The sequence below is a fragment of the Phalacrocorax carbo genome, chromosome 2 (assembly GCF_963921805.1).
Source record: "Phalacrocorax carbo chromosome 2, bPhaCar2.1, whole genome shotgun sequence".
In the NCBI taxonomy this organism is placed as follows: Eukaryota; Metazoa; Chordata; class Aves; order Suliformes; family Phalacrocoracidae; genus Phalacrocorax; species Phalacrocorax carbo.
The window spans coordinates 2,047,850-2,075,193 of NC_087514.1; the positions used below are offsets into that span (position 1 = coordinate 2,047,850).

The following is a 27,344-nucleotide window of genomic DNA, read 5'->3' on the forward strand; positions in this document are numbered from 1 at the left end:
TGTGCCAGGGAAAGAGAAAAAGCAGAAAATCAAGGAAAAAAAGTCAGAGGGGGAAATGAAAGAGAAGGGGAAGAAGAGCGAAGAGGAGGAGACCCTGGGGAAGACCCGGAAAAGGAAATCTAAAGAAGAAGGAAAAAAGAACAACAAAAAGGCTAAAAAGGAGGAGAAAGAGGAAGAAAAGAAAGAGGCAGAAAACAAGTGGAAATGGTGAGTGTCTTGTGTGCCTATGGCCTGTGGGCAGGTCTAACACTAATGCAATTGGGGTTTTAGGTTTTTTTGGGGTAAAATTGTGAAAATTCTTTACAGCTATTTTTAACTGTTCTGCTGTATTATCTTAAGTCTTGAACTTGGAGCTCTTGGCTGGAGGAAGGGAATGAGAGATAATGGGAGGTCCTGAGCACACAATAATTTCTGTATATTTTTATTCTTGTAACAGTGTATACAATAAGCTTTCCTCCTGAACTGGCTTTGCTGGTGCCTAGCCAGGGAAGGGAGATGCTCATGGCTGGTGGAAGGAGATGATCTGTGTGACACTGTGTGATAAAAAAGCTTCCAAGACAGTGGGAGTTGTAGAGGATACAAAGGGGCTGTATTTCCCCCTCTCCCCCCCACTTTTGCAGCAGTTTTTGGATGATCCAGGCAAGCTTTTAGTCAGGAGAGCATTGGGAAAGGACATATTCGTGGTGCTGGTGAATGCTGTATTTTTTTTGAGGTGGCAGGGAGCAGTGGCTTTAGCCGCTTGGTGTCACTCTCTCCCAGAGCACCCCAATATCTGGGGCAGGGAAGGAGCATTTAGGGGGCTAGAAGCTTTGGAGCCTGTCGCAAACCTGGGCTGTGGGGAGCTGCTAGAGTGTTACCCCAGACAGGGATACCCATGGGTGCCTGGATGTTTGGGACAGCTCTTGTGGGGCACGGGGTGGCATGAAAGTGGGACCACGCAGGTATTTTTGCTAGGTAATGCCTTGTTTGTGGGGCTGGAGCTTGGCACAGAGGCGAGAGGCCGGTATGTGGCTCGATTTGCAGCCGTTTTGCCCCGAAACGTGTGCAGGACTACATTTCCCATAAGGCTGCACTGCCTTGGCACGTGGGGAGTGCCACAGCCTGGACTGCTTGGACACAGTTGGTGGTTCCTCATGGCGATGCCTCCAGCACCGCCACCGCCATGCCACGGTGGGTAGCGGGGTGCCGGGCCGAGATGTTTTGGGTGACCTGGGCATCCGCCAGCCTCGCTGTTTCTGTGGGTGGTCTCTGGCATGTACTGGCGTCTTGCCTCCTCGTTGCTTGGCCGCAGGGTCCGTCACCCCCGGCTCAGCCCCGTTTGCCTCCGGGCAGGTTCGGGGGGCTGCAGCAGGTGAGTGCAGGCAATGCTCTGCCGGGATGGGGGATCGCATGGGTATGGGAGGAGAGACAGAGCCCTTGCAGCATCCTGCAAATCACCCTCAGCTGCCTGTCTCTGAAATGCTTTCAGCCAAATTTTCTGTAGTTTGTTGATTATTTTTTTTTCTTTATCTTTTTCCTCTATATTTTTCCTGACACACTTTGATGTGATTGATTTATTCCACCCCACTTCCTGGGGGGAGGAGGAAGGTCAGAAATACTTCCGGGGCACCGCTGAGCAAGAAACACAGGGGTTTTTCTTTTCCAGGGTGAAATCTTGCTGTGTTTTCCCAGCAACCCTTGTTTTCCTGGAGATGCTGGGGTTAATGGGCAGGTGCTTGGCGGGTGCTGAGCCGCAGGGCACAGACCTCGTGCCTGTCCCATGTGCTGTCATCAGTAAACTTCTCTGGCAGGCTTCTTGTGCCCCCAACCTGGGTTGTTTTTTTTAAATGTGATTCCTCTGTTCTTCAGGGTGGGTGTCTTCAATTAATTTGTCTGTTTTTCCTTTTATATTTTAAAAATTTCTCAGTTAAGACTTGTGGTGATTTTAAAATCCTGATCGCTCTGCAGGCAGAAGAGGTGCTTTAACATTTTTATTTGCATTAAGATCATAGGTATAAGAAGTATGGGGCAGTGGTCTGCTAGCGCCGAACATGGTGTGAGCTCCTCTGGAGTATGCACATGAGCTTTTTTTGTGTGCTTTTTAAATAAAGACTGTAGTGAGGAAAGGGGGGAGTGTTTTAGCCCTTTCAGACTCTTGGTGCAAACTGAGCAACCTTTGTGGCTCAGAGGAGGGGTCTCTGTGCCTTTCCCCATGGATTTGGCTGACCCATCCATCCTTTTGCTCTCCCCTGTGTTCCTCCATGTCACTGCACTGAGCATGTCCCTGTCCTCAAGATGCCTTTCCCTGGGTTGTATTGCAGTCTTCCTTGCTTGAAAGAATAGGGAAACTGAGGCAGTAGCAGAGAAAACAGGATTTCATCTGGGTTTTGTGGCAGCTCACAGAGGATCCTCTGAGAGATCTTGCTGCTCACAGAGGATCTCCCTGGTGTGACCTTGGAGGAAGGTCCCAGACCCCAGGGTGGGGATGCTCTCACAAGTCCCTGTGCATCTGTCCCAGGTGGGAAGAGGAGAAGAAAGAAGATGGGGTGAAGTGGACGCAGCTGGAACACAGAGGACCCTATTTCGCCCCCCTCTACGAGCCGCTGCCTGATGATGTGCAGTTTTATTATGACGGTATGTCTGCCTTGTGATGGGACCTGGGGCATGTGGAGTTGTCCTCTGCCCGGCCAAAGAGCCACCGTCCTCCCTTGTATGGAGGGGGAAGCATTGCAGACCACACATTATTAAAGGGCCTAAATATACCATTGGATAAAGCCTGAACCATGGGTTAAAGCTGGAGCATTTTGCATGTGGTAGGAGTTATGGGGTTACTGGGGAGCTAATGAGCCCCTGGCAGATGCAGAGTGCTTCATGCATCCCCTCTGTGTGGAGCATCCTGGTCAGGGTGATGGCTCTCATGTGGTTGCTTGCTGTTGTTTTTAGGATGTTGCAATGCAACAGTGTGTAGATCTGAGACTTGCACCTCTGCTCACAGCCTCTCCCGGCCATGGGGCATGCAGTGGTAGGGCTGGATCCTGAGTTTCTCAAGGGGAAGCAATGCATCTTGATGCTGTCGCCTGAAGTCCTTGTGTACCTCTTGCAAAGATGGGCTGGGGTGGAGGGGGAGAAACTTTTTTCCTCATTAAAATGCTTTGGGGTTTGAGCTTTAAGTCAGCTGATGCACCGTTTCACTACAAGCTGGGAGAATGTGGTTTTGTCGGAGAGGTGCGGTTTGCCCGTCCCAGTGACTGCCATGTTGCTTGTCCTCTAAGACATTGCAAGGTTTGGCTGGATTGCTCCAAGCTCTTAGTCACAGCTCTCCATGTTGTCCCCAGGGCTGCCATACATCGCCTTACATCAACTTGGTGCATTGGTGAAGGGGCTGAGAGATTGGCAGACCAGGTCTTTGCTGTCCTCCTTAGTTTCCCACCATGCCTGCTGGGCTCTCTTCTCCCTGCTCTCAGCCCCATCCCTGAACTGTTTCCTGACAGATCAAGGGAAGGGAGGCAAGAAGGACCATGGGGGCTTGACCAAGGGATGCTGGAGATGGAAGGGGACTGCAGTCCCATGGAGTCTTGGTCCTCCTCAGGCCCCTTACTGGGACTTCCTATACCTTGTGGGTTTTTACAGTAGGAAAAAAGGCTAATTTGGGGAAATAAGGTGTCTGGCAACGCTATCACCAGAGGGCACTGCTGGGACATTGATGGGGATGTTGGAGACCTTTTCGGTCTCTGAGGAGGAGCCCTGGCATCCGTATGTAGTCCTGCATAGGGTTTGGACCTTCTCTGTGGCCTCTGAGCTGCTGGAGACCCATCTGTGTGTTACGTGCACCTGGGGGGTGGCTGGTTTGCTAATAGCTGTCATCGTTACTGGCTGAAAAAATGTTTGTGGACAGGCAACAACCCCAGGCAGGAAGGGACCATGGCTGAGCTGGTGTATATAGGCTGTCATGGGGCTGCTATAAGGCTGTGACCCACCATGCCTTGCAGTTCAGGGGGAGCTCAGGAACCCCCAAAACCAGTGTCTGGTGCAGTAGGATTGAACCATCCCCTGGAGCTCTGCAGTGTGCTTTTCCTGCAGCTTGTTTAGAAAACCTGTTTCAAAGTATTGGTTTCCTGGGAAAAGCCAAGATGTTCCTTGGGTTCACTAGACTTCATTGCTCTAGCCAAAGAGCTCAGGTGAGGACGGTGGCTTTGCCGCCTCCAAGAAATGATCCAAGATCCACTGGACCACCATGAGAGGTTCTTGCATCTGTACCTGTTGCACAAATCTCAGCTTTGAGCTTCCCATGATTGCTTCATCTGCATGGGAAGGTATTTGAGATGAGACCTCGCCAAGTGAGAACCTTGGCTATTCAGCATGGTCCCAGAAGTGATCATGGTCAGAAGACAAACCTTTCCATGTCTTCATGTGGAGCCAGAAGTTTGGGACTCATCATAGCATGGTGGCTGCTGAAAGTCCTGTGGCTCAGTGACCTTAACATAAATTAGGATTTCCACTCTCCTGGAAAAGAAAATTAAGTGTGTGATTGCAGATGGGCTGCAGCAGCATCCCACTGTGCCAAGCGCTCTGGGTATTGATCTCCAGACGAGGCTGTGCCTGGTGCAGGGGGGTGCTGGAGTCTTGCCAGTGTCTGTACTCACCCCTTGTCCCTGTTTTGGCACTGTGTTGAGCACTGGGACCTGCTGAACAACTGCCTGGGGCTGCAGGGTTGGGCTGTCCCCATAACTGATACTAAAGGTCCTCTCCCTTCCTAGGCAAACCCCTGAAGCTGAGCCTGGCAACGGAGGAAATTGCTACCTTCTACGCCAAAATGCTTGACCATGAATACACGACCAAGGAGATCTTCCAGAACAACTTCTTCAATGACTGGAGGAAGGTACCTTCCCTGTGAGGACTTCCATGCCGTCTTCCACATTAAACACTTGGCATTAAACCTGTCATTTCCAGGCAGACCCTAGGCTGCAGTGTGGGACGGAGGGAATGATATTTTTGTGGCTTAGTTCATAATTTACAATCACGTAATTACAAGATTCTAAATTATATGATTTTTTTTTTCCTTGCTGCTTGTGGGTTTGGGCTGGGACTTGCTGTCTTGAAGTATCCTTGAGGGCTTCACATTGGCACTCGTGCTCCCTCTGAGTTGTAGTGACGCAACCAAAGAAAGCAGGTGGTGGGTCTTGTAAACAGCTTCTCAAACGGTTTGGGGCATGTGTCCCTCTGAAGGATTAAACTCCTGGTCACACAGCACCATGGCTCAGTCCCCCAAAAAAGCAAGACCCCTGCTAGGGTGAGTTTATGTGGCCCCAATTACCTTCAGTGCCTCTTCTGCAGCCCCTGCAAGCTGCGTGCAGCCATGCTTGGGGACCGCTTGTTTCTGCAGCAGAGGTTAGAGGTTGGTCCACCACAGAGCCGGCTGTGTTTTGCTTCTCTGTGGGTGCAGGCTCAGGTGTCCAGAGGCCTCCTACCACAGCAGCTTTGCCTGCCCTTGGGTGCACACAGCTGGAATAGCTGTGGTGGCTGCTTCCTTCTGACTTTTCTGAAGAACTGGCATGTGAGTCTCTATTTCTTCTTTCTGTGAAGAAGAGGCGTAGGCAGCAGCTCTGTGGAGTTACTTTTGCTTCCTGGCTTTACCCAGTCCCTCTCATCTGTTACTCAGGAGATGACATCAAAGGAGCAGAAGATAATCAAGGACCTGGACAAGTGTGACTTCAGGGAGATCCACAAGTACTTTGTGGAAAAAAGTGAGGCACGGAAAGCACTCTCCAAAGAGGAGAAGCAGGTGAGGACTGTTTTCTATGATGTCTGGGGCTGGATGATATGTTTTGGGACCAGCTTGGGGTATTTTGTCTTGTCTCCTTTCTTGGTGTTATGACCTGACCTGGGACCTTTTTGGCATTTGGACCAGCTCTGTCTCCAGGATCATCACACCCCTCAAGTTTATATGTAGATGCTGCATGTTTCATGCCTTTGCAGGATACCAGTTGTCCTTGGACCATGGTTTGGGGTCCTGCCCTCTCTAGAGGGTGGTGGACCTTGCTAAGGGCCTGGTGGCACACAGGCTTGTTCCACCAGCATATCATGCTGGGACAGCATCACTGTGGGGGTTTGCAAAGTGGGTGGAGACAAGCTATTTGTTGGGAGTGGACTTGGACCCCAGCTCACTTCTTCCTCTCCAACCCTTTGAGCTCTGTTTTTTCCAGCCTTGCTTCCTTCAAGGAAAGGAGGGTAGCGATAGGCAGGCATGAGTCATGGTGTTTTGGTTTCATCCTTTGTGGTGATGGGGGGGATGGTGCTCGTTCCAGAAACTGAAGGAGGAGGCAGACAAGATCCAGGAGGAGTATGGGTACTGCATCCTGGATGGGCACCGGGAGAAGATAGGTAACTTCAAAACTGAGCCGCCAGGGCTGTTCCGTGGACGTGGTGACCACCCCAAAATGGGCATGCTGAAGAAGAGGATCATGCCAGAAGATGTTATCATCAACTGCAGCAAGTGAGTTGCCATGGGAAGAGCTCAGCTCCCAAAAGCTGAGCTGCTTTTTGGACTGGGGTAAACAGCACGTCTCGTCTACTCCAAGTTGGTGCAGGGTTTTATCTCCCACAATCACTGCTTTGCACGCCCTCAGGCTCGAACTCACTGGAGCCCTTCTGTCACCTCCTGGTCACCTCCAAATATCTGTTTTGCAGTTTGATTTTAAATTTCTCTGTGGACGTGCAGTGGCCACAGAAGCTGTGCCTGCACTGTTCACCCAACATCAACTACAAACACTGCAGTGCCCCTATGGCCTCTCTGAAGATGGGTCAGCTCTTTACTCTTTGTCCCGTGCTCCTCTTCCAAATAAGCCATTTCTCCTCATTTTATGGGTCCCCCATGCTGACTGGAAGCAGCAGGGTCCTCACCGGAGGGAGGAAAAGCAGGGATAGGGTTAAGAGTATTTGCCCTCTAAGTGATGTGAGTTGGCTTGGTATTAAACCACCCATATGAAGACATTGTGGCCTTGATTCAAAACACTCACCACCAGCCCAGCAAGTTCTCCTGTTGTCCCCAGCATCCAAATGATAAAGACCTGATCATGCAGTGGAGCAATTTTGGGTGGGCTGTATATTTTCTGTAAGTAATGCTACAATGTGTTGACAATTCTTGGCCCACTGTGAAGAAGCCGTCGAGCTGATGACCTGTTCCTGTTTCTTGTTCATGGTCTGAGGGCTGTAACCCTGCTCTGCCCGCAGGGACTCCAAGATCCCCGAGCCACCAGAAGGGCACAAGTGGAAGGAGGTGCGCTTTGACAACACGGTTACCTGGCTGGCCTCGTGGACGGAAAACATCCAGAACACTTTGAAGTACATCATGCTGAACCCCAGCTCCAAGCTGAAGGTTGGAGTGATGCTGCTGTTCAGGCAGAGCTTTTTGCTAAGTGGAAAGATCAGGGGAAAGCAGAGATGTGGCGTGTCAACAATGTACTTCCCCCTGAAAAAAAAAAACAACAAACAAAACAAAGATAAACTAAATTGCTATGCCATTGGGTGCTGAGGAGAAAGGGACAGGGATGACTTGTAAGCATCAAGCCTGTTCCAGGGGATGGATTGCTACTGGCAGAGCCATCCCTGTGCCGTGCTGCTCGGTGTGCCCAGGCAAGGCTGTTGGAAGCCACACAAGGGCAGAGAGGGTCCGCAGGGACTAGAGGCTATGGAGTTGAATTCATTTAGGGCACTGAGGGGCTGGAGTGTGTCCAGAGAAGGGCAGCGGGGCTGGGGCAGGGTCTGGAGCACAAGTGTGCTGGGGGGCGGCTGGGGGGGTTTAGCCTGGAGAAGGGGGGGCTGAGGGGAGACCTTCTCACTCTCTGCAGCTGCCTGAGAGGGGCTGGAGTGAGGGGGGTTGGTCTCTGCTCCCAAGTAACAAGAGATAGAACGAGAGGAAACAGCCTCAAGCTGCATCAAGGGAGGTTTAGATTGCATATTAGGAAAAATGTCTTTGCTGAAAGAGTGGTCAGGCGTTGGCACAGGCTGCCCAGAGGGGTGGGGGAGTCACCATCCCTGGGGGCATTCAAAAAAACATGCCGACATGGCACTTCAGGGCATAGTTTAGGAGGCCTGGGGGTGTTGGGTTGACAGTTGGACTTAAAGGTTTTTTCCAAGCTTAATGATTCTATGATTTTATGCTAGTAAATGGAGGGCAGGGGGAGGTGGGATCACCATCTGTAGTGCCATGGGAGGGAGTGAATGCTGTGGGGAGGGAAAGGTGATTTAAAACTATTCCCACTCCTCAAAGCACATAAGGAAACTGCATGCAAGTTGGACTGACACAATGCACTTGCTGAGTTGTGCCCGTGGTGGTGTCCAAGCAGCAGCGGCCATGGCCATGCAGCGCTTCACCACTTCATTTGACCACACATTTGCTGTGTGCTGGCTGCTTGCTGGCAGGCGACACCTCCAGACTATGAGCAGCTCAGACTTGGCCAGGATGCCAGGTCCAGCACAGCCAGCAGAGGGCACAGAAACCCTAGATGAGCTTTTTCTGCTCTGATTCTCCCCCTTCATGGATTTTTCCTCAAGAAAACAATGGGCTTTGAGCAGTATCTAGATGCTGGAGGTGTTTCCAGAACAGGGTCTGAATGGTGGGTGTGGAAGGAAGATGGGGCACTGGGTCTTGGCCTCTTTCCAGGGGGAGAAAGACTGGCAGAAGTATGAGGTAGCCCGGCGCTTAAAGGATGTTGTCCACAAAATCCGTGCTCAGTACAGAACTGATTGGAAGTCCAAGGAGATGAAGAAGCGGCAAAGAGCAGTGGCCCTCTACTTCATTGATAAGGTATCTGCAGCCCCACCTTGGCCCCAGGTCCCCCATCCCTCCTGAGGCTGGGATTTAGCTTACCTGATCCACCCTGTAGTTTTTCTGGTGTCCACTGGTTGGACTAGCCAGGGTTGCTCCTTGTGAGGCACCTGGCAGTGATCATGGAGGATGGTGATTCCTCCTATCCGCTGATGCTTGTGTGAAGACACAGCTGTGACACAGTGCAGGAGCTGTACTGGCCTCCCTGGACTTTATCAGCGCGTGTGTCTCTGGCAAACGTCCCACTGGAGACCTGGGTAATTTTATTCTGGGGGGTTGATAATTTAAGGTTTCTTAGAGCAGTAAAAGAATCTTCTGCTGGAGCCAGTCAGTTCTTGGTTTCTACCAGGGTCCCAACAGCCACTCAGTGAGGCATTGTCGTGAGAAAGCTTCCTCCCCTGCAGTGTCCGTGTCTACATTAACCTTGGAAAGGGGAATTGTGGTGGGTTGGGATGAATGGCTCGTTGTCTCCTTCCAGCTGGCCCTGCGAGCTGGCAATGAGAAAGAGGAAGGGGAGACTGCGGACACAGTTGGCTGCTGTTCCCTGCGTGTGGAGCACATAACGCTGCACCCCAAGCTGGATGGGCAGGATCACGTGGTGGAGTTTGACTTCCTTGGGAAAGACTCGATCCGTTACTACAACAAAGTGTCAGTGGAGAAGCCGGTGAGTGGGGTAGAAAGGGAGGCAGCAGCCGGCATGGCCATTTGGTGCAGGGGTAGCTGGATGGCTTGGTTCACTCAGTGGTCATCAGTCCTGAGTCTGCATCTGAAACCCATTGCAAAGATGCCGCCTGTGCTTTAACACCATGAAGGCAATGTGTGTGAGACGCAATGGTGCTGGGTGACAAGGGCATACGTGTGCTGCCTCTGGCCTGGAGAAGGGGGAGGAACTTTGGGATAGAGCTTTCAAGGTGGTTCTAGCCCATGAACCATGACAGAGAGAAGTCCTGCCTCCTGCTGGAGCATCCTCAGTTGACTGGTGGGCATTAGGAGTTGAACTGTCCTTATTGATATTTTATTTTTAACTTTTCCTGTGGGATAGATGATTTTAATGGTGTTTGTTGGGGAACTGGAGTGCTGGGGATAGCAGAGATAGAGTGGGGGAAACAGCCTGTGGCACCAGTGGCTTTGAGGTCCCAGTGGCAGCGCTTGAAGATGAGATGGTTGGTGGTGCATTAGGATGTGTACTACACAAGTCTGAATCTCAGTGAGTCTGGATGAGGAGGCAGATGGAGATGAGGGAGATGTCTGGGGGCAATTGGCTTCTTGTCCCTGATCACGGCCATCCTTTCCTCCTCTTCAGGTGTTCAAGAACCTGCAGCTGTTCATGAAGAACAAGGACCCAGCAGATGACCTCTTTGACAGGCTTAATGTGAGTTGTCACTTCTAAGCTTTTGAAACAGCTTCTACTCCCTCTGGGCCATCGGTGCTAACCCGTGACACCCCTGTTCAGCCTGTAGGCTCCCAGGCTGTGGTGCTGCATCAGTGTCATTCTTTACCCTGGTCTTAACTATTTCCCCTCCAGAAACACCACTGAAACTGTTTGAACACCCTGCTGGGATGCTGTGATATTTTTTCCATCTTTCTGCCCTGGTAGCATCTCTGCTTCTCTGAATGCAGGCTTGTCTGTCTGCACCCACTAGTAGCCCCTGATAAGGATGTGGCTTTCCACTCCTTCCCTCTAACTCATCTGCTTGGGCTTTTTTTTAGCCTGGGGAGGCCTGCCCGTGCATGTGTTGCTTGGGGTGTTGCCAGAGGTGTTAAACATCATGGGTTTGATGCTTTCACACCTCACTGGGCTCAGCAGAAGCAGGAGAAGCTTCCAGAGCACAGAAATGAAGAGCTGTGCTGCAGCCTTCCCTCCTGAGCTACTTCCCTGCAAAAACCTCTTCCTCAGTGTAGGATATAGGGTGCTGCCACCCATGGTCCCCCTCTGCCTGTACCCCCTACAAAGCCCCTTGCCCATCTCTTCTCTTAAGAGGTTGCTCTTCTCTGGTTATATAGGATTTACCTGTGATAGGCTTTCTTGGTACAAGCAAGGCTCCCTCCAAACCCCAGATGGCTCTTAGCATCTTCTGTTTCTAGCCCAACTGCAGCCCTATGTGCTCTGTAGAACAGATATCAGATGTGATATATGCGAGATGTGATATTGGATGTGAGATGTCCTCAAGGACATAAATGGGCAGAGATTGACTTCCAGATAAATTCTTTGTGGGTTTAGGTGTAACTTGTGCCAGGTTTTGGTAGATGAAGGCCTGACCCAACAAGCAGATCTGCAAGCTACAGAAGACTTCTTTTTAATGCCTGGTTTGGTTGCTGAGGCAGAAGATGGCCTAAAAAGCAAGTGCTTTATTGTCCTGGCTTCTGCTTGTTCTCCTTTCTTCCCTGCCCTGCTTAGTCCTATCTTCTTCCCTCCAGACATCCATCTTGAACAGACACCTCCAGAGTCTGATGGATGGTTTGACTGCCAAAGTGTTCAGGACCTACAACGCCTCCATCACCCTGCAGGAGCAGCTCAAGGCACTCACTAACTGTGAGTTACTAATACTGTTTGTGGTACCCCAGACACAGTGTGCAGCCAGTGGGCTCAGTGATGTCCATCCATTGCCTTGGGGTCCCTAGAACTGCCTGCCCCTCCTTGGCAGGTGTTGCAGCACATTGTAGGGTGGTATGTAACTTACAGGGGTATGTAGTGGGTTGGGAACCATGTGAAGTGAGAAATAATTACAGAATCACAGAATGGTGGGGGTTGGAAGGGACCTCTGGAGATCACCTCGTCCAACCCCCCTGCTTGAGCAGGCACCCCCAGAGCAGGGGCACAGGACCGCGTCCAGGCAGGGTGTGAATGTCTCCAGGGAAGGGACCCCACAGCCTCTCTGGGCAGCCTGTGCCCCTGCTCTGGCACCCGCACAGGGAATTTTTTCCTCATATTCAAGTGGAACTTCCCGTGTTCCAGCTTGTGCCTGTTGCCCCTTGGCCTTGCGTTGGGCACCACTGAAAAGAGCCCGGCCCCATCCTCCTGACACCCGCCCTTCATATACTTATATTGATGAGATCCCCCTCGGTGATAGTCAGACTAACTGATACACGAGATAGGAAGGGGGAACAGAAATATTCCTGGCATTGCTGGTTGGTTGCATTATTTTTGCCTGCCTTGGACACATGAGTGGTGAGGCACAGTATCAGATTCAGTGATGCTTAATTTCCCCAACCAGTGTTGCTGTCCCTTGAGAAAGGATGGGAAAAGCAAAAAACTTGCTGTTGTTCTGGTTTGTTCCCTGCCTCCCCCAACTCCCAGAAAGGAAACATAGTGATGCTTCCATTTATTTCCAGCTGAAGACAATGTTGCAGGAAAACTCCTCTCCTACAACCGAGCTAACAGAGCTGTGGCCATCCTGTGCAACCATCAGAGGTCTACACCGAAAACCTTTGAGAAGTCGATGCAAAACCTCCAGACCAAGGTGAGACAGAATAAACTGAGGGCCCCCAGACCTGATCTCACCTCTGATCCCTTTTTGTTTTGGGGATGGGGAGAGGGTGAGTAACGTGATGCCTAAAGAGACTGCATTGATCACAAGCACGGCATAGAATAAACCAGGAATAGTGGTTTTTTTAATCAGTACAGAGACATCAGCAGCCCAGGGCAGAGAGGGATGGGGTAAGGTCAAATGTTGGATGAAGCACACTTGGCACTGAGGTTTTTTCATCTCTTTGTGTCTTCAAACCAAGCTGGGTGCCTTTTACAGTGGCACATCTTTGACACAGTTGGCTCGGGACCAGGGAAATTGGTTTTCCTGTCTGGCTGTTTGCAGGAGGACCAGCTGAAAATTCATGGGTCTGCTGTGGGAATACCTCAAACTACCACTTTTAACTGTCCTCAGCTTTTGTTCACACTCTACTGGTGAGCTTGGGGCTTTGCAGTGGGCTCCAGCACTGTCATGAGCCTGTCAGCCTCAGGCAGTTGCACAGGACGAACAGCTAAGAGCTGCAAATGTCTCTGGCATCAGTACCGTGTGGAACTTTTTTTGCAAGATGCTAAGAGATGCTTGAGCAACAGCAAGTGTTGCAGGGGCAAGTTGTTGGCTGGTGAGACATTGTGGTGAGTGGTGTGGCAAAGCACAGGGAAAGAGGGAGGCAGGTGAAACCTCAAGGGAGGACAGGAGCATGGGATGACTTTGTATTTACCTTCACAGATCGATGCCAAGAAGCAACAAGTGGAAGAAGCCCAGCAAGAGCTGAAAAAAGCTGAGGATGAGTTCGAAGATACACAAGATGACAAAGCAAAAGCGTGAGTGACCCTTCCTGACTCATCCTTACAATACTCTTGCAGTGGGGTCTCTGTGCAGAGGTCCTGTGGATGGGGAAGGGTGCAGTCTGACACCCTATGTGCAGCTCAGCAGAACTGACCGTGCCCTTGTTGGGTACCAGGGTGCCTCCTGTCCCATGGCAGCCTGGCAGATGGGTGGACGTCTGGATGATTTCTTGCAACAGTAGTGTTGGAAATTTCCCCTTCAGGGGGATTTCTTTGGGATACAGCACATCTCTCTGAATACTCAAACTTCAACGCAAGCTGCTGGTTTGGAGTTATCCTGCAAATGCCATGGTGCAAAGGATGCCTAGCTTGGGCCTAGGCCTGGGGATAGACAGACTAGTCCTCATGCAGGGTTTTTTTTGCAGGACACTTGAGTGGTGAATTGTGGCTTGTTTGATCTCTGCAGCAGTCATTGCATGGGATCTGTTCAAATTCGCTCCCCCTTCCCAGAGCCCAAATGGGACTTGCTGCCCAAAGACAGGAGGAGCTTGGAGGAGAGAAACAAGGCCTGTATCTTGTACTCTGGGGTTTCTTGTTTTCTGCTCGTGCCCTGTCTTGCTGAGATGCAAAGCAGGTTGTTGGAGATGGCTGTTGCTCATGGAGCCTGATTTTGAGGAGATGGTCTCTCCTGGGTCCTGGCTTTTGTGCTTGCCCAAATTTGATGATGATCATGTAACAAACAGAAGTGTCTTATCAGGTTAAAGTACTTAAAGTAGGGTAGTGCTGAATGGCATCTTCTACTTTGCCGTTTTGGAGTATTTCTAGGCTCAGGCCATATAGGACTTAAGGTGAAAGTAGAGACTACTCTGAGCTGAAACTCACTGGCTTCAAGTCATGCTCCCAGGCAGCAGCACGTAATAACTGTTCTGTATTTCACCTCTTCTGCTTCTTTTCCCACTTAACATGCTGTCTGTGTTGCTCTTCCTCTGCCTTCAGCAATGTGGAGAAGAAAAAGAAGCTGTTGAAGCGGCTGGAAGAGCAGCTGGCCAAGCTGAATGTTCAGGCCACAGACAAGGAGGAGAACAAGCAGATAGCTCTGGGCACGTCCAAGCTGAATTACCTGGACCCCAGGATTAGCATAGCCTGGTAAGTCTTGGGCATGCTATGGGGCAGATGTGCCTCTAGAGATGTACAGATCACCTAGTGCTGCCTGGGGAGGGAGATAAATGCATGCCAGAGCTCTAAGCCTTTGGGGGAAAAGGAATAAACTTTGGACAAAGAAACCTGCCCAAGCCCTGAATGTGTTGGAGAGGTGAGCAAAGTCCCAAAGCTGAGGCTTCCTTTCCTGCAAATAACTGTTTGTAGGGTGTCCCTTCTGGGCTCAGGGCAAGAAGGGGTCACTTTGCACATCGTTATTGACAGCGGTAAAAAAGGTAATTTCTTAAGGAGCTTGGGGCGATGGAGGTTGCATGGCCGAAAGATGCCGCACCCTGAGCAGAGCGGGATGGGTAGCACATCCCCACTGCTGTCTTCTGCTCTGTGCAGGTGCAAGAAGTTTGGCGTGCCCATCGAGAAGATCTACAACAAGACGCAGAGGGACAAGTTTGCTTGGGCGATCGACATGGCTGATGAGGACTTTGAATTCTGAGGCAGTGCCTTTCATGTTACATCGTGCTCGTTTGGTGCTGTTGGAAGGGGTTTTTTACGCGCTGCTGCAGTTGTTGCAGGGGTGGGGCTGGGGGGTAGTTTAATGAACATGTTTGATACGGGTATTTTGTGCCTTTTTTGTAAACAAACACCCAGTTTCTGGTTGAAACAGGTATTGCTGACTTGTGACACTCATCCTGACTGCAGTGACTTTGATGTGAACTTTTAATTCCTCTCCAGAGTTGCCAAGTGCTTTGGATCTTTTCTTTTCCTCTTCCGGAGTCTGAGAAGAAGATTGAATGAGAGCCTTAATTGTGCTGATAACAAGATTAGATCTATTCCTACCTTCTTGATGTAGTGGAGCTGTGCTGCCCTTTTCAGGCTCTCTGAATTGGCTCGATGGGGAAACACAAGGCAATGACAGCACTGAAACAGGCAGCTGCAGTATAAGACCCGGGTTTGGGTCAGGGATGCACTGGGAAGAAGGGGAAAAAAATCTCAGGGTTTTACATGTTGGAGTATTTTGTGCCCTTTCACCTCCAGGAGAGGAGAAAGTGCAATTGCACAAACATAATCAAAATGGAAAAATGGTGTGGGAGGGAGTGAATGTCATGGCGAGGGAGGGGAAGATGCTGGTTTAAAAAGCAGGTTTTGCATTGGAGGGATGAAATTCACCTTGGTGTGAGTGAAGTGTACTTTAATCACCCCTGTGTCATTAAACCTTGGTCAGGGAGAGGACATCTTGCTTGGAGCCATACTTACTTTCCCCTACTTGCTTCAGCTGGCTCTGGCTCAGCTCACTGTATCAGTAGCAGAAACTAAACTGTCCAGCCACAGATTTAGCAATGGGAAAGGATGCTGCTAGCTGTGGGGCTGGGCCAGGCTCTGGTGGGATGTGAGCAAGCTGGGGAGTGGTATTAATCTTGCTGGAGCTGTGCCTGTGTTGGGATGACAGCTTTGTCATCAGGCTGCATCCTCCCCAGTCTGTTCCTGCTGGGCATGGAGCAGGCAAGGACTGATAGCATAAACTGTTGGTGCTTTGTGCCTAATTGGCTGTTTTTCAGAGGAAAAAAAAAAAAATCAGTGATATTGGCATGGACCTGGCAACTGTTAGCCTACATGCCAGTGAATCTCAGGTGTAAGCAAGCTGTTGCATTGGCAGCAAAGCCTTCTGGCATCTCAGGGCTGATGTTCAGGTTGTTGTAGTCCAAAGCTCTCGGTGCTTCCCATGTGTTCGTTTACAGCCGCTTGTTCTTGTGTTTAAACTGTTGCTATTTTGGTTGGAAGTCAGGTACTTGAAATGCATTTCATTAAAACTGGAAGTGATTTTTTTTTCTGAGTATCGGTGACTGGAGGTTTTTCGCAACTCATCCAGGATGCGGTTCTGCTGTGAGCTGATGTGCAGAGCTCTGAGCCAGGGCTCAGTCTCTATAACGGGGTCTGTGTACCCTCAGTTGTCTGCAGGGGATTAGGCTTGATAGTAAATCCTTTGCCTTCAAGCAAAGAGCCTGCCCGCAGATCTCAAACCATTTGTGCTTAGTCCCTAAGGGCCTGTATGCAAAACTGAGCCACCGAAATGGAATTGCTGCGTGATAGCAGAGTTATGACAAATGTAAGGGGGAAATGCATGGGTGAAGCCAACACTGTTTTATCTCGCATCCGCACTGGGGTGTGCTCTGCAGCTTGGCTGAGATGTGGCAGCTTATGAAACTGGGTTGCTTCTGCAAGCCCCAAGAGCTCATGTTGGTTTTAATGAGGCAACTGACTCCTAAAACACAGATCTAAATCAATCTGAATGCAGTAAGATTTATTTTTCTGGCAAAGATAGACCTGTTATCAGCTGCACAAGCAATGGGTAGGAGCTGCCAAGCATGCCTTGACCCCTGTGTTGCATTTGTTCCTGTGAAACAGAGGTAACCGCTTTGGTCCCAATGGATGGAGATGTTTTTCTGCCCACCCTGATAAATGCTTTCTGGCTTTCAAACAAGGTTAAAAAGAATATTCACCACTAACTGTTGTGGAAAGTTTGTTCCATCCCCAAAAATGGAGCGATTCTAGTGAAACCCCTAGTGACACAGTGCTCCTGTTTCCCAGTTACACAAAAAAAGGAGAAAGATGCAACTGGATGAGCACCATGGCTGTTTCCATTGAACAAATAGATTTTTTTTTTAAGTATTTCCTAGAGGAAAAAGTCTCTCAAGCACCATGTGAGAGAAAGGAGCTGCATTAGTAGCTGCAGGAGTTTGAAGAGCTGCTGGCAGAGCACTGGAAAAAACACCCTAGAAAGCAAATCCTACCACAGCTTTGGGAGGAAATAAGTAGCTTGGTTCTTGGCCTCTCCTCCAGCAGGTTCCCATCAGTGCTGTGATCCTTGGCTGGCTACTGGGTTAGTGGGGTGGAAAGACTGGGTGACTACTGTCCCACATGGTCCTCTCTGTCCTCACCCTGTTTTTTTCTGGGGTGGTGGATCCACAGAGTGGGTGCTGTCAATATTTCATGCTTCCAGGGCTGTGCTTTCTTCAACAGCTTCCCTATCTTTATCAAAGCATCCTGCTTCCCTCCAAAAGGTCATGCCTGGAGCAAAATTGAGGTGGTTCAACTCCAGTGAGAGCTCAGCTAATGAAGATGGAGGCCTTGTGTTTGCCTCTTGTGCTGCAGCAGACGAGGAGGGCCAGGCTGGCAGATGGGCTCTGTGCAATACTGAAGGACTCGTTTGGCCATGCTCAGGTGCTCTGGATGTCAAAGACCTGCTGGTGTCAGCTAAATAGTAATTATTAGCTATTCTGTAGGAGCTTAAATGAAGTGTCCTTTCCCCAAAGGGTGTTACCCTGAATTGTGTTGCCCCATAAACCAGTTCTATGGGGCTTGACCATTTCTGTCAAAAAGCTTGGTGAAACCAAGATTGGAATCCCAAGTACAAAGCAAAAGCAAGGTGGAGAGTTCATGTGTTTTGCCAGGTATCCTATAAGCTGCACTGCATTTAGTAGCACGATGTTTGAAACATCTAAGCTTTAGAGAGAGGCTGATAAGTCTGGGGAGTGTCCTCCTGGCCCTCGGCCACATGCAAGCGAGATACAGGTTGGAGAAGTTGAGCTACTTGCCATTGACATCACAGTGGCACGAAGCAGCGGGGCTGGCCTAACGCCCAGTCCGACAGGGATTTTTCCACTGCTCAGGACCCTGTGTAGCAGGATCACACCCTCGTCACGGACACTTCTGAGAGCAGGATCTCCCTCCCAGCCCAACAGTTTGGGGTTATTTGGTGATACAATGAGCAATACTGGCATACTGAGATGAACCTTACCTGCCTTGGCCCTTCCAAGGATGTTTCAACTCACTTTCTCCAAGGAAGTGCCTTTTCTGTAGGCACATAAAAGCCTGTGCTTTGCCCAAGACACTTAGGAGTATTTTTTGCCAGTATTTCACTAGTGAAATGCAAAGTCAAAATGTTAGCATTATTCCTTTGCAATTACTTCCTTCTCCTTTTTTTATTTTAAAGCAAAAAAAAAAAATTTGCAAAAAGGGAAGATCTGGTTTCAGGCAAAACCAGAAGTGACACCTTCCCCTGTAACTTCTTGGGTTACTAATGTGCTTTTGAGAGAAACCTGTTGTTCATATTGGTTGGGAGGAGACCTCAAGGCAAATTTACAAGGCACGAAGCCGACTGCTCAAGCTGATACTGGGATGGGCTTAGGGCTGCTCTAGTTACATAATGATGCTTAAAAAAAAAAAATGTTCTGGGGGCTGGAGAGTTTGTCTCCCTACCTGCAGGGTGGGGATGTCCCACGCTGTGTGATGGCACAAGGACAGCACTGATACTGTGGCCATTTGATAAGACGAACTTCTGGGTGGTAGGAGGTAGAAGTTCCTCTTGTCTTGCTTTGGCACCTGCTGCCCATGCCCAGCCTCTTCCCAGAAATGCTGAGGCTGGGAGGGTGTCTGGAAGGCTTGAGTCCAACCTCCTGCTCAAAGGAGGACCAACTTGGGTTGCTCAGGGCCTTTTCCAGCCAGATTTCAATTTCTCCAGGGAGGGAGATTCTTCTGCCATATCTCAGGGTCCCTGTTTTGGCAGTTAATCTCTGCCCCAGAAAACTTTTTTTTTCCTTATACCTGGTTGGAATTTCCCTTGTTGCACCTTGCAACCAGCTGCTTGTCCTTTCTCTGTGCACCTCCAAGGGGAGTCTGGCTCTGGCCTCTTGGTTGCCACTCCTCATTAAATAGCTGAAGGCAACAGCTTTATTTCCCCCTTAGCCTGCTGCCCTCCAACACGCTCTGTTGCACAGGGTTATTCAGCCCCACATCTGGGACTTTGCTGAACTTCATGAGCTTCTCTGAACTTCACCTTCCACTGCACACCAGCCTGCTGAGCCTCAGAGGGATGTGGTAGGAGCTTGTGGCTGAAGGAGGTAGGACCATCTCAATCTGTAGCTTTTAGGAGCTATGCATGAGCAATGCCTCTCCCTGCATAAGTTGAGCATCTGGAGGTTCTGATGGGGCTTTGTCCCTGTCTGTTGCTTCTGCATCAGCATCCTGGAGAGATGGGACCATAAAGCCTACGTGTTGGCACCTTTTTACAAGCATTAAAGCCCTTGGACTGAGCTGTGCTCATCAGAAAGCTTCCCGAGTTGTGTGCTCTCCTGGGGGTGAGTCAAGCTCTTGACGCACAGCCAACAGATCATTGATCCTCATTACAGAAAAAAAGTCCATCAGCCTCCTGTTTCCCAGAGCTGCTCTCCATCGCGGTCGGGGCTGGCAGTGAGGTTGGCAGTGCTGCTGCCCTGCCCACCAGGGCTGTGTGGAGTGGAGAAGGGGTCCTGGTGGGTGAACTGAGGAAGGGCAGCCATCAAAGCTGCTTAGCTGCTCTTTTATCTGCTTAATGACAGGGCCTTTGCTCACCTGTAGGTGGTTTGGAGAGATGGGCTTTTGGCTGATTCATCTTAATTGGTGCAGAGAGGGAAGTGGGTGTGATGAAAACTCCTCAGTGAGGAGCGTTTGCTATTGAATGGCTGCTTATGCTCTGCATCTGCTCCCTGGTGAGTGATCAGATTAAGGGGAAAGCAAAACAGCTGTAGTCTGGCAGACATGTGAGAGGCGAGAAACCCCTGTGGGGATGCAAGGAAGAGAAATGTGAAGGGTTCCCAGAGGGTTTTTCCTCCCCTCCCTTCTTTCCATTGAGGGTCTGATGTTGCAAAAATGAAAAATAAAAAAGGGGGAGGGGGAAAATAAAACAGAAAATTTAAAGGAGAATGCTTTTGTCAGGGTGAGAGGAAAGGAGTAGCACAGATTTGAGACTGTCACTGCTGTGCTTCTGACCTTCTGTCTCTGAACACGATGAATGGAGGCGTTTCCTTTCCCAGTGCGGTTTAGCAGGAGAGAAGATCATGTCTGTGGTTTGGCATTAAAAAAACCCCCATGTCCTTAAGGAGCTCCCTGGGTTTATACAGTTGCACTCTGTGTCCATCAACAGCCAGCCAAGTTCCGACTGCCGTAAAACAAGCTCAAATTGGACAGACATTAGCCTTTGCCACGTGTTTGTAAATGCAGCCCTGCTGATGCCAAGGACAGCGGCTGAAAAGGAAAGCATATCATTAACTTATGAGAAATTGGATCCCTGCGATAAAATGCAGGACAGTCTAATGAGGGGCAGAGGAATGGCTCCTGAGGCAAGGATGATACTCCAGGATATCAGGATTGTGCCCTGCAAAGGAGGACTGGCATGTGCTCTGTGCAGCTGTGGATGGGGGATGGCTGCCCATCATGGGCGTCCCACAGGGAATCAAGTAAATGGTCCATAGGCTGGCTCTTTCTATGGCTTCTTTTTTTAGCCATGGTAGTGATATTTTTTGCCAGCTAAACAAATTTGTTACTCAAAAGAAAATAAAGAATCAGGAAGAGCTCAGTCAAGCTTGTCCTGAGCTCTGAGAAGGGCTTCTCTAGACCTTAATCCTGAGCCACTGCAAGCTGGGGCGTGAAGAATTCCAATAAATTACTTAATATTCTTAATTGCACCTTAATCCAGGCTTGGATTATGAGTGATTGGCTTGACTGAGAAATAAGCCTTTGAATAACTGCTTTCACAGCTGCAGGAGGGCTCATAAGCTCCTTTTGCTGCCATCAGCCTGAGAAGGGCATGATGCGAAGTCTCTGCAAACTGAAGTAGCTTCCAGTGGTTCCCTGGGGTTGCCCTGTATTGCTGAAGGGATGGTGAGGCACACAGCTGATGCCTTTCAAAAAAAAAAAAAAAGCTGTGTTTCTAGCTTGATGGATTTAATCCAGACACTTCTTGTAAACAGGCCAGATTATTGGCCAACGTGGGTCAGATGAGGAAGTCTCTAACTGGTTCCCACAGGTCACCTATACAAGAATGAGCTCTTTGTTTTGGTTTGTGCTTTTTTTTTTTTGTCTTAAAGCTGTTCTCTGTAATCTTTCATCTATTTCTTAAGCCATATCTGGACTCTTCAACTCTTGAAGGCTTAGTTTACCAAAGTGGAAGAGAATGGGGTGGCAATTATCTTAATCAACTTTAATTAGGGCTCATGCTTCCTTCTTGGTAGTCCACCGGGCAGAAACAGTTCTGGACTTCCCATAACCTGTTCCTGGTGCTGCAAAGCCCACTTCTGTCAGAAACAGGCCCAGGGTGGGCTGTAAATCTCCACCACCACCTCTCCAGTGCATCCTTGGACCCAGCACTGTCCCTGTTTTCGTATGCACAAGGATTCCCCACAAAAGCAGGCACGAGAAGACCTTGAGTGCCTGCAAAAGCAAATTCTGCTGGCTGCCTTTCCAGGGGTGGTGAGATTAGGAGGCAGTGAGGGGAGGTGACCAAGCAGGTCTGGCCTCTCTTCCTAGCCCCGGTACATGGCATGATACCATCTTTTTCTTTTTATATTAGTCTTCTCTTCCTTCTCCCTTTTGGGACCCTGTGTTGGATGAGATATGAGGTTGTAGCCATCCAGCTTTCTGTATCATCGCCATGTCTTTTATGGGGTGTAACCAACCCCCAGCTTTGTCCTGATGTAGTGGTGTGTGCCATGCGAGCATGCAATGGGGTCTTGGCAATGCTAGCAAAGAGCTGAGCATCTTTGCAATTTGGCGTGTGCTCTGTGCTGTAACAGGCTGTGCCTCATTCACGACTCCTTCCATTACGTCCTCCTTTATTGCTCTTGGTTATATTTGATTTAGCTTCATTTTCCCTACAGCCAGTGGGGTAGGCTTTGCAGCGCGGCCCCTTTAGTAAGCAGCATGACTGGACTGTAGCTGCACAACCCCTGACTCCCTTCCTGTGCAAATAAGTTTGGGGGTCTTTTTCTCCCCCTCCCTCTTTTTTTCTTTCCCAGTGCACAGAAAGGCACATGAGGACAATCCAGCGCAGCCTCATGTAGAAGCTTTCAAAGGTGACAGTGCAAAAGAGTAGGAAGGGGAGAAAACAAGAAAAACAGGAGTTAATTCTATAAATAAAACAAAATAGCTCAGTCGTGTTTTTCCCCTTTGAGAGTCTAACACAAGATGGTTTGTTATCCCATAGAACTTTAATTTGGTATTGCTAGTAATAGGCTGTAAGCTTTGTACTGAGTTTGCAAGACCTCAGGATTAAGGCTTGTTAGGTTTGCTCTGACTGAGCTTGTCTTGAACTGCCTGAGGCTTTTTTTAACTTGGCTGGGTGGTAAGAGCAATTTTCTAATTGACCAAGTGGCTACGGCTAATTTGTTTTACTTTTGTATGTCTCTGTATAGTGCAGCTGTAGGCTTGTATAGATAGCAGTAACAAGCCATTATTCTGTGTAGAATGAGGCGTTTATGACTCTGACCCAAGACATAGTGTAGAGAAATGCAGGCTTGGTACAACTGCAAAAGTTTTGAGAAGTGGAGATGAGAGATGTGTGGAGGAGTGCAGGTATGGGGTGATGAGATGGTGCCTGGGCTGGAACTGGAAACCCCTTGGCTATAAACCTCTTAGCTGAAGAAATGCAGACCTGGAGCTGGACTAGGCTGATTTTTAGAGGTAACAAGTAGTAGAAAAGTAGTACCTAACATATGTAAAAGGCACTGCGTATAGTAAATTGAGATGTAAGATGCAGCTGTAGAACAAAAAAGCATGTGAAAAAAAAAGTTAAACATAATTGAAATGACTCTGAGTGGATCCTGGGGAGAGGAAGAAGGAACTATCAACATGAACATCTTATTTTTCCTGGCACAGGGCTCCAGATGATGATGACTCACAGTAATGCCACCAGCATGAAACCCCCAAGAGTGGGAAGGGTGAGTGTAACACCAGGAAAATGAAAACACCAGGAAACCGCAAAGTGTGTGTAATAATTTCAGTAATAATATAATTCTCCATAGGATTATTCTTTGTTTTCCTACAGTAGTTAGATCTAGACTGACTGTCATTCTTGGATGAGACTTAACATATTATTAGTATAATTGAAATCTTACTAGCACGCATAGATGATGTGCTTTCTGTTTGCGTATCAGATGAGATTTTGAGGTGGTATCAGTAGCATGGCATCCTTCTCTGGTCTCCCGCTAGTTCTCCTGGGCTCCCCTGATGTTGCTGGTGTGGTGCCAAGCTCAGGGTTGTGGTAATAGAGCTGGTAGAGCAGCACTTGAGCCAAGTCATGGGAGGAAAATCTGCATAGCTGCAGGGGGACAAGCCTTCCCAGTGCTAACCCAAGGCTCCAGACTTAACCCTGATTAGGCAACCAAAGATGGGGGCCCTGGTCCTCAGAGTGGCTCCTCCTTGCTGGACCCAGTATGCATACCCCCTTTCCTCTAGGACCAACTCACAGCGTGCAAGTTTGAGTCCCCATCCCCCTTCTTGGGTGGCCGTGCTTCCTCATAGGCTGGTCACCACTTCCTACCCACCTTTTATCTCCCGCCTTCTTTCAAAGAAGAACCACTGCTATCAGTAGCAACTGCTTTCCTTCTGGTTTATTTTGAGATATTAAGTAACGCTTGCTCAGACAAAGGCAGTGCGCAAAACTCGGGCAGCAGATGTGAGCGCTGGGCTTCTGCAAGTACGTGTCAGCCCCCCGGTCTGGGCTGTGAACACTGCAACACGTGGTTTGACCTGTGTCAGCCTCTGCGTTGGCCACCCTCCCAGCTAGGACTCCACGGGGGATTTGGGAGCTGCTTCCCCTGAAGACTGTGCAGGCAGAGAAGAGCAAATGGAGATGAGGGCTCTCCTGATGGCATGTCTGGCTGCTGTCCTCTACACGGACATCGGTGAGTTGCTCAGGATTACTGCAAGGCTTGGGCTGGGATGGAAAGAGCTGGCATTTTTAGGGAAGAAGCCACATCTAAAACTTCTAAGTCCTGTGGTCTTTAAGAAGTCAGCAGGCAGTGATAAAGAGCTGGTCTGCACAGTCAGCTTTCCTGCTCCTTCGTGCTGTCACAGCTGCTAAAGGACTTGTGCAGCAGACACGCTGCAGCCTTGGGCTGCCCACAGAGCAAGCCAAAATCTGTCACCTTCTCCTATTCTCATGATGTGCCACTGAAAACAGCCCTTTGGGGTTTCTCCGCAAACCCAATTGTATCTTGAGATCTGCAGCTAATGTTACACTTCTTGGATGGGGGTGCAATTAAGCTTTAAGCTCAAAATTGAGTGAACCTTCACTGCTGTTCTGGCCCTGTGACCATTTGCCAAATGCTGTAATGGGGTAGTTGAATATCGATGTCCACAGAAAGCCTCTGCTGCCCACTCACCTGGAAGGAGGGTTTTTCTACGTGTGAGCGTTCAGCAGTTTTGGGTGTGGGGAAGTAGAAGGGTAGAATAGGCTCAGCTAAATCCTCTGTCTTATTCTGTCCTGTGGCGTGCATGAGGATGGGAACAGGCCCAGCTGGGAAGGGGTTTCTTGCTTTGACCTCATGCAAATAACTTATGTTCCCCTCCTGTAGCCAACTCGCTGACGTGCTACACCTGCACCAACCAGACCAGCAATGATCAGTGCTTGACGGCTTCCTCATGTACCAAAAATGAGACTGCCTGTGTGACTATAGTTTGGAAGACAGGTACCAGTGAATCCCACTGCCAAGCACTGCATGGGTTGTGATCTCTCAGCCCCGCTGCCCAATGCTCCTGCGTCCCAGCCCTGGTCTCAGTGGGTCTTTGTCTTTCCCCCTGCTTTCTGCTCTGGTGCACTGGGGTCTAAAATATTCCTCTTCCACGGGGCTTTGGGAGAACTTGCACAGTGTTGGGTTACAGGTCAAGCCTAGCTTTTTTCTTTGTTTGAACAGTGAGGTAGAGGGTAGTTAAATGAACACCGTAACCCATGTAGACTTGGGTGATTTCGCATGCTGCTCACATAGTAAAGTCAGGATTTGCTATCGGGGGAAAGACTCATGGGTTGGTTTTATTTGACTTTTCATCCAGGCACTCACACGCAGAAGCTGATCAGCAAAAACTGCATTTCAAATTGCAGCCTGTTTAAAGACCCTTATGAATGCTGCCCTCAGGACAAGTGCAATCTCAACGAGGCATCAGGGATGAGACCTCCTACGGTGGTGCTGGGAACTGCAGTTCTGGTCAGTGTTACCAGGCCCCTTCTCTGGACTGGACTGTGATGAAGTCCCTGTTGAATAACCCGTGCAAGCTTCTTAACCCATCCTGGTCCACTAGCACCTGCAGTTATTTTGCCTGTCTGTCCTCAGAATGTCTTCTGAACATCTGGTGTTCAGGCATGGAAGGGCCAGTCTGAACCTAGCTTGAGTATGATGGAGAAGAGATTCCTCTGTTACTCTTTTATAGCTTCTCATGCAACAGGGCTCTGCTGTCAACATCAAAAAAAAAAAAAAAGAAAAAATAAATTTCCAAGACATCTATTATTTATTCTCTTTTTACTGAGTGCTGACTCACAGCAGGGCTGGGGTTTTTCAAGCAGCATGGTCAGGTTGCTCATGCAAGTACACAGAGAGCTAAACAAATGGAGGTGAGTAGGAGGAGGATAAAATCCTGATTCGCACAGCCCCAGATCAGAGTCTCTTACTGCTTCAGCTAGGCAGAGAGTTTCAAAGGCTTATAGAAAAAGGTCTGGAGAAATAATGAATTTGCATCTCCAATGGTGGTGTTCTAGTATGCTGTCAACACTCTGGTCTTGACAAGTCTAGGATAGCATGGGGAAGGCATATTAGCAAATGAAATGCCCTGTGTCAGTTCCTGGCCCTGGGGTCAGCTGATACCCATCTGTATAGCTGAACTCCTTCCCTCCAGAATAGGTGGCTGAATCCAAAATAATAATTGGAAAGTAGATCTGGAATTGTCAGTGATGGTCGTAGTTGGTCAGGTTAAAACTGTGCTGAGGAGCATGTTAACAATTAAACAGTGGAGCCAACCGTGGGATAGCCCTTGAAACTGTGCATGGGCTTTCCATGTATTATTGATATAGACTTAGCTGCCTCCATGATAGCTCTTCTGCAGTGTGGTTCCAGCCCTAGGGTGGCTGGAAGTGTGGTGACCTCCTCTGGAGCTTGTGACACCTGGACATCACTACTGGATACCCCTATTAATGTTCCTAAGTACAGGTATGATCCTGTATGTAAGTTAATCCAGAACTAGCTGGGTTTGGCAGACACAGAAGTTCCAGGGACACCATGACATCAGGTGATACTGGTAAACAAAGCTTTGGCGTGCCCCTGGGGCAACATTTTGCTGCCCTGCTTGAAAGAGAGGAAGCCAAAGGGCAGGTTCTCAGAAGGATTTCAAAACCTTGGTGTAACCTGGCCCTAGGCTGCCCATGCTGTGTTCTTGAACCCAAGTATCTCTGCCTCACAGTGGGACTCCATGGTGAGTACTTGGCCACCTTCACAGCACCCAGGAGTGAGGAGTGCATGGCAGGTTGGGTAGGAGCCACCACGGCACCCGAGTCCTTCAGGCGTTTGGCACGCAAAGGCTTTAAGCCCAAGTTTAGTTTGCAGTAAACCCATGGGTGAAGGTCTGAGGTGGGGAAAGATCATGTCAGGGGGCTGGTGATGACAACCCACCTTGCTGTCCTGATTCTGGAGAGGTCATGATCAGGAAGGATACAAAAAAAGAGCCTTGTAGGACCAAGCACAGGTACATCCCTGGGGAGGAGAAAGGTAAAAGGAAAGAATCAGGGACTGAAGAGTAATTTTTCCTTCTGGCATCAGACCCAAGGATGGGAGGAGCTGGAGCTTGCCCTTACCCAGGAGGTGCTCAACACACACACCTGCCTCTTCTTCCAGGGCAAGGTGTGTTTCAAACTGTACCCTTTGTGGCCAAAAACAAGTGGTGCCATGTTGACCTGGCCTCTTATTCCATCACAACCCTACCCAAAATGAAGGCCAGAGGACAAGAGAGCGTTAGATTCTGCAACTGCTTGATTGAATGGGTTTTATTTAGTTATTTTTCAACCCTAACCACTAGGGCTATCTGGTGCTGAGAATGACTTCTGTCCTGCAAGCCCTGGCAGCCCCTCATGTACCAGCAGCTGTGTGGAAAACATACAGATTGGGATGATTCTGGGATACATGGAAATATTTGGGAACTTTCTGAGATGCCATCTAAGAAGCGATGAGGCAGACATGCTCTGACCACAGGGAAGCTGAAAAGTTAAAAACTTCAGGGCAAATAAAAAGGAAGAGATTCCATGAGACCAAACCGTGATGTTTCTGTCCCTCCTTA

General features: G+C 49.3%; 1 protein-coding gene across 5 annotated transcripts; it reads left to right on the forward strand.

The window, feature by feature from the left end:
- Positions 1-39: 39 nt before the first annotated feature.
- TOP1MT (DNA topoisomerase I mitochondrial) lies at positions 40-25,532 on the forward strand. Of its 5 annotated transcripts, XR_010371360.1 has the most exons (17): positions 40-207; positions 2,498-2,613; positions 4,737-4,858; positions 5,639-5,761; positions 6,285-6,472; positions 7,210-7,354; positions 8,642-8,785; positions 9,285-9,470; positions 10,110-10,178; positions 11,225-11,339; positions 12,140-12,267; positions 13,000-13,094; positions 14,055-14,204; positions 22,902-22,963; positions 23,668-23,929; positions 24,602-24,715; positions 25,077-25,532. XR_010371360.1 is itself a non-coding variant. In XM_064441990.1 (14 exons), coding segments are annotated over exons 1-14 (1,734 nt in total). In that variant the 5' UTR covers positions 42-55; the 3' UTR covers positions 14,947-16,047. The 5 variants fall into 5 exon arrangements, 3 of the variants coding, with proteins under 3 accessions (XP_064298060.1, XP_064298059.1, XP_064298061.1); XR_010371359.1 differs by having other exon boundaries at positions 22,902-23,929; XM_064441990.1 differs by lacking the exons at positions 22,902-22,963; positions 23,668-23,929; positions 24,602-24,715; positions 25,077-25,532 and adding an exon at positions 14,946-16,047 and having other exon boundaries at positions 42-207.
- The last annotated feature ends 1,812 nt before the right edge of the window (positions 25,533-27,344 follow it).

Coding starts and splice junctions, on each gene's coding strand:
- TOP1MT (XM_064441989.1), top strand. CDS start 56: ATGAAAGAGAAGGGGAAGAAGAGCGAAGAGGAGGAGACCCTGGGGAAG. Junction 4,859..5,638: donor TCTTCAATGACTGGAGGAAG/GTACCTTCCCTG, acceptor TCTGTTACTCAG/GAGATGACATCAAAGGAGCA. Junction 7,355..8,641: donor ACCCCAGCTCCAAGCTGAAG/GTTGGAGTGATG, acceptor GCCTCTTTCCAG/GGGGAGAAAGACTGGCAGAA.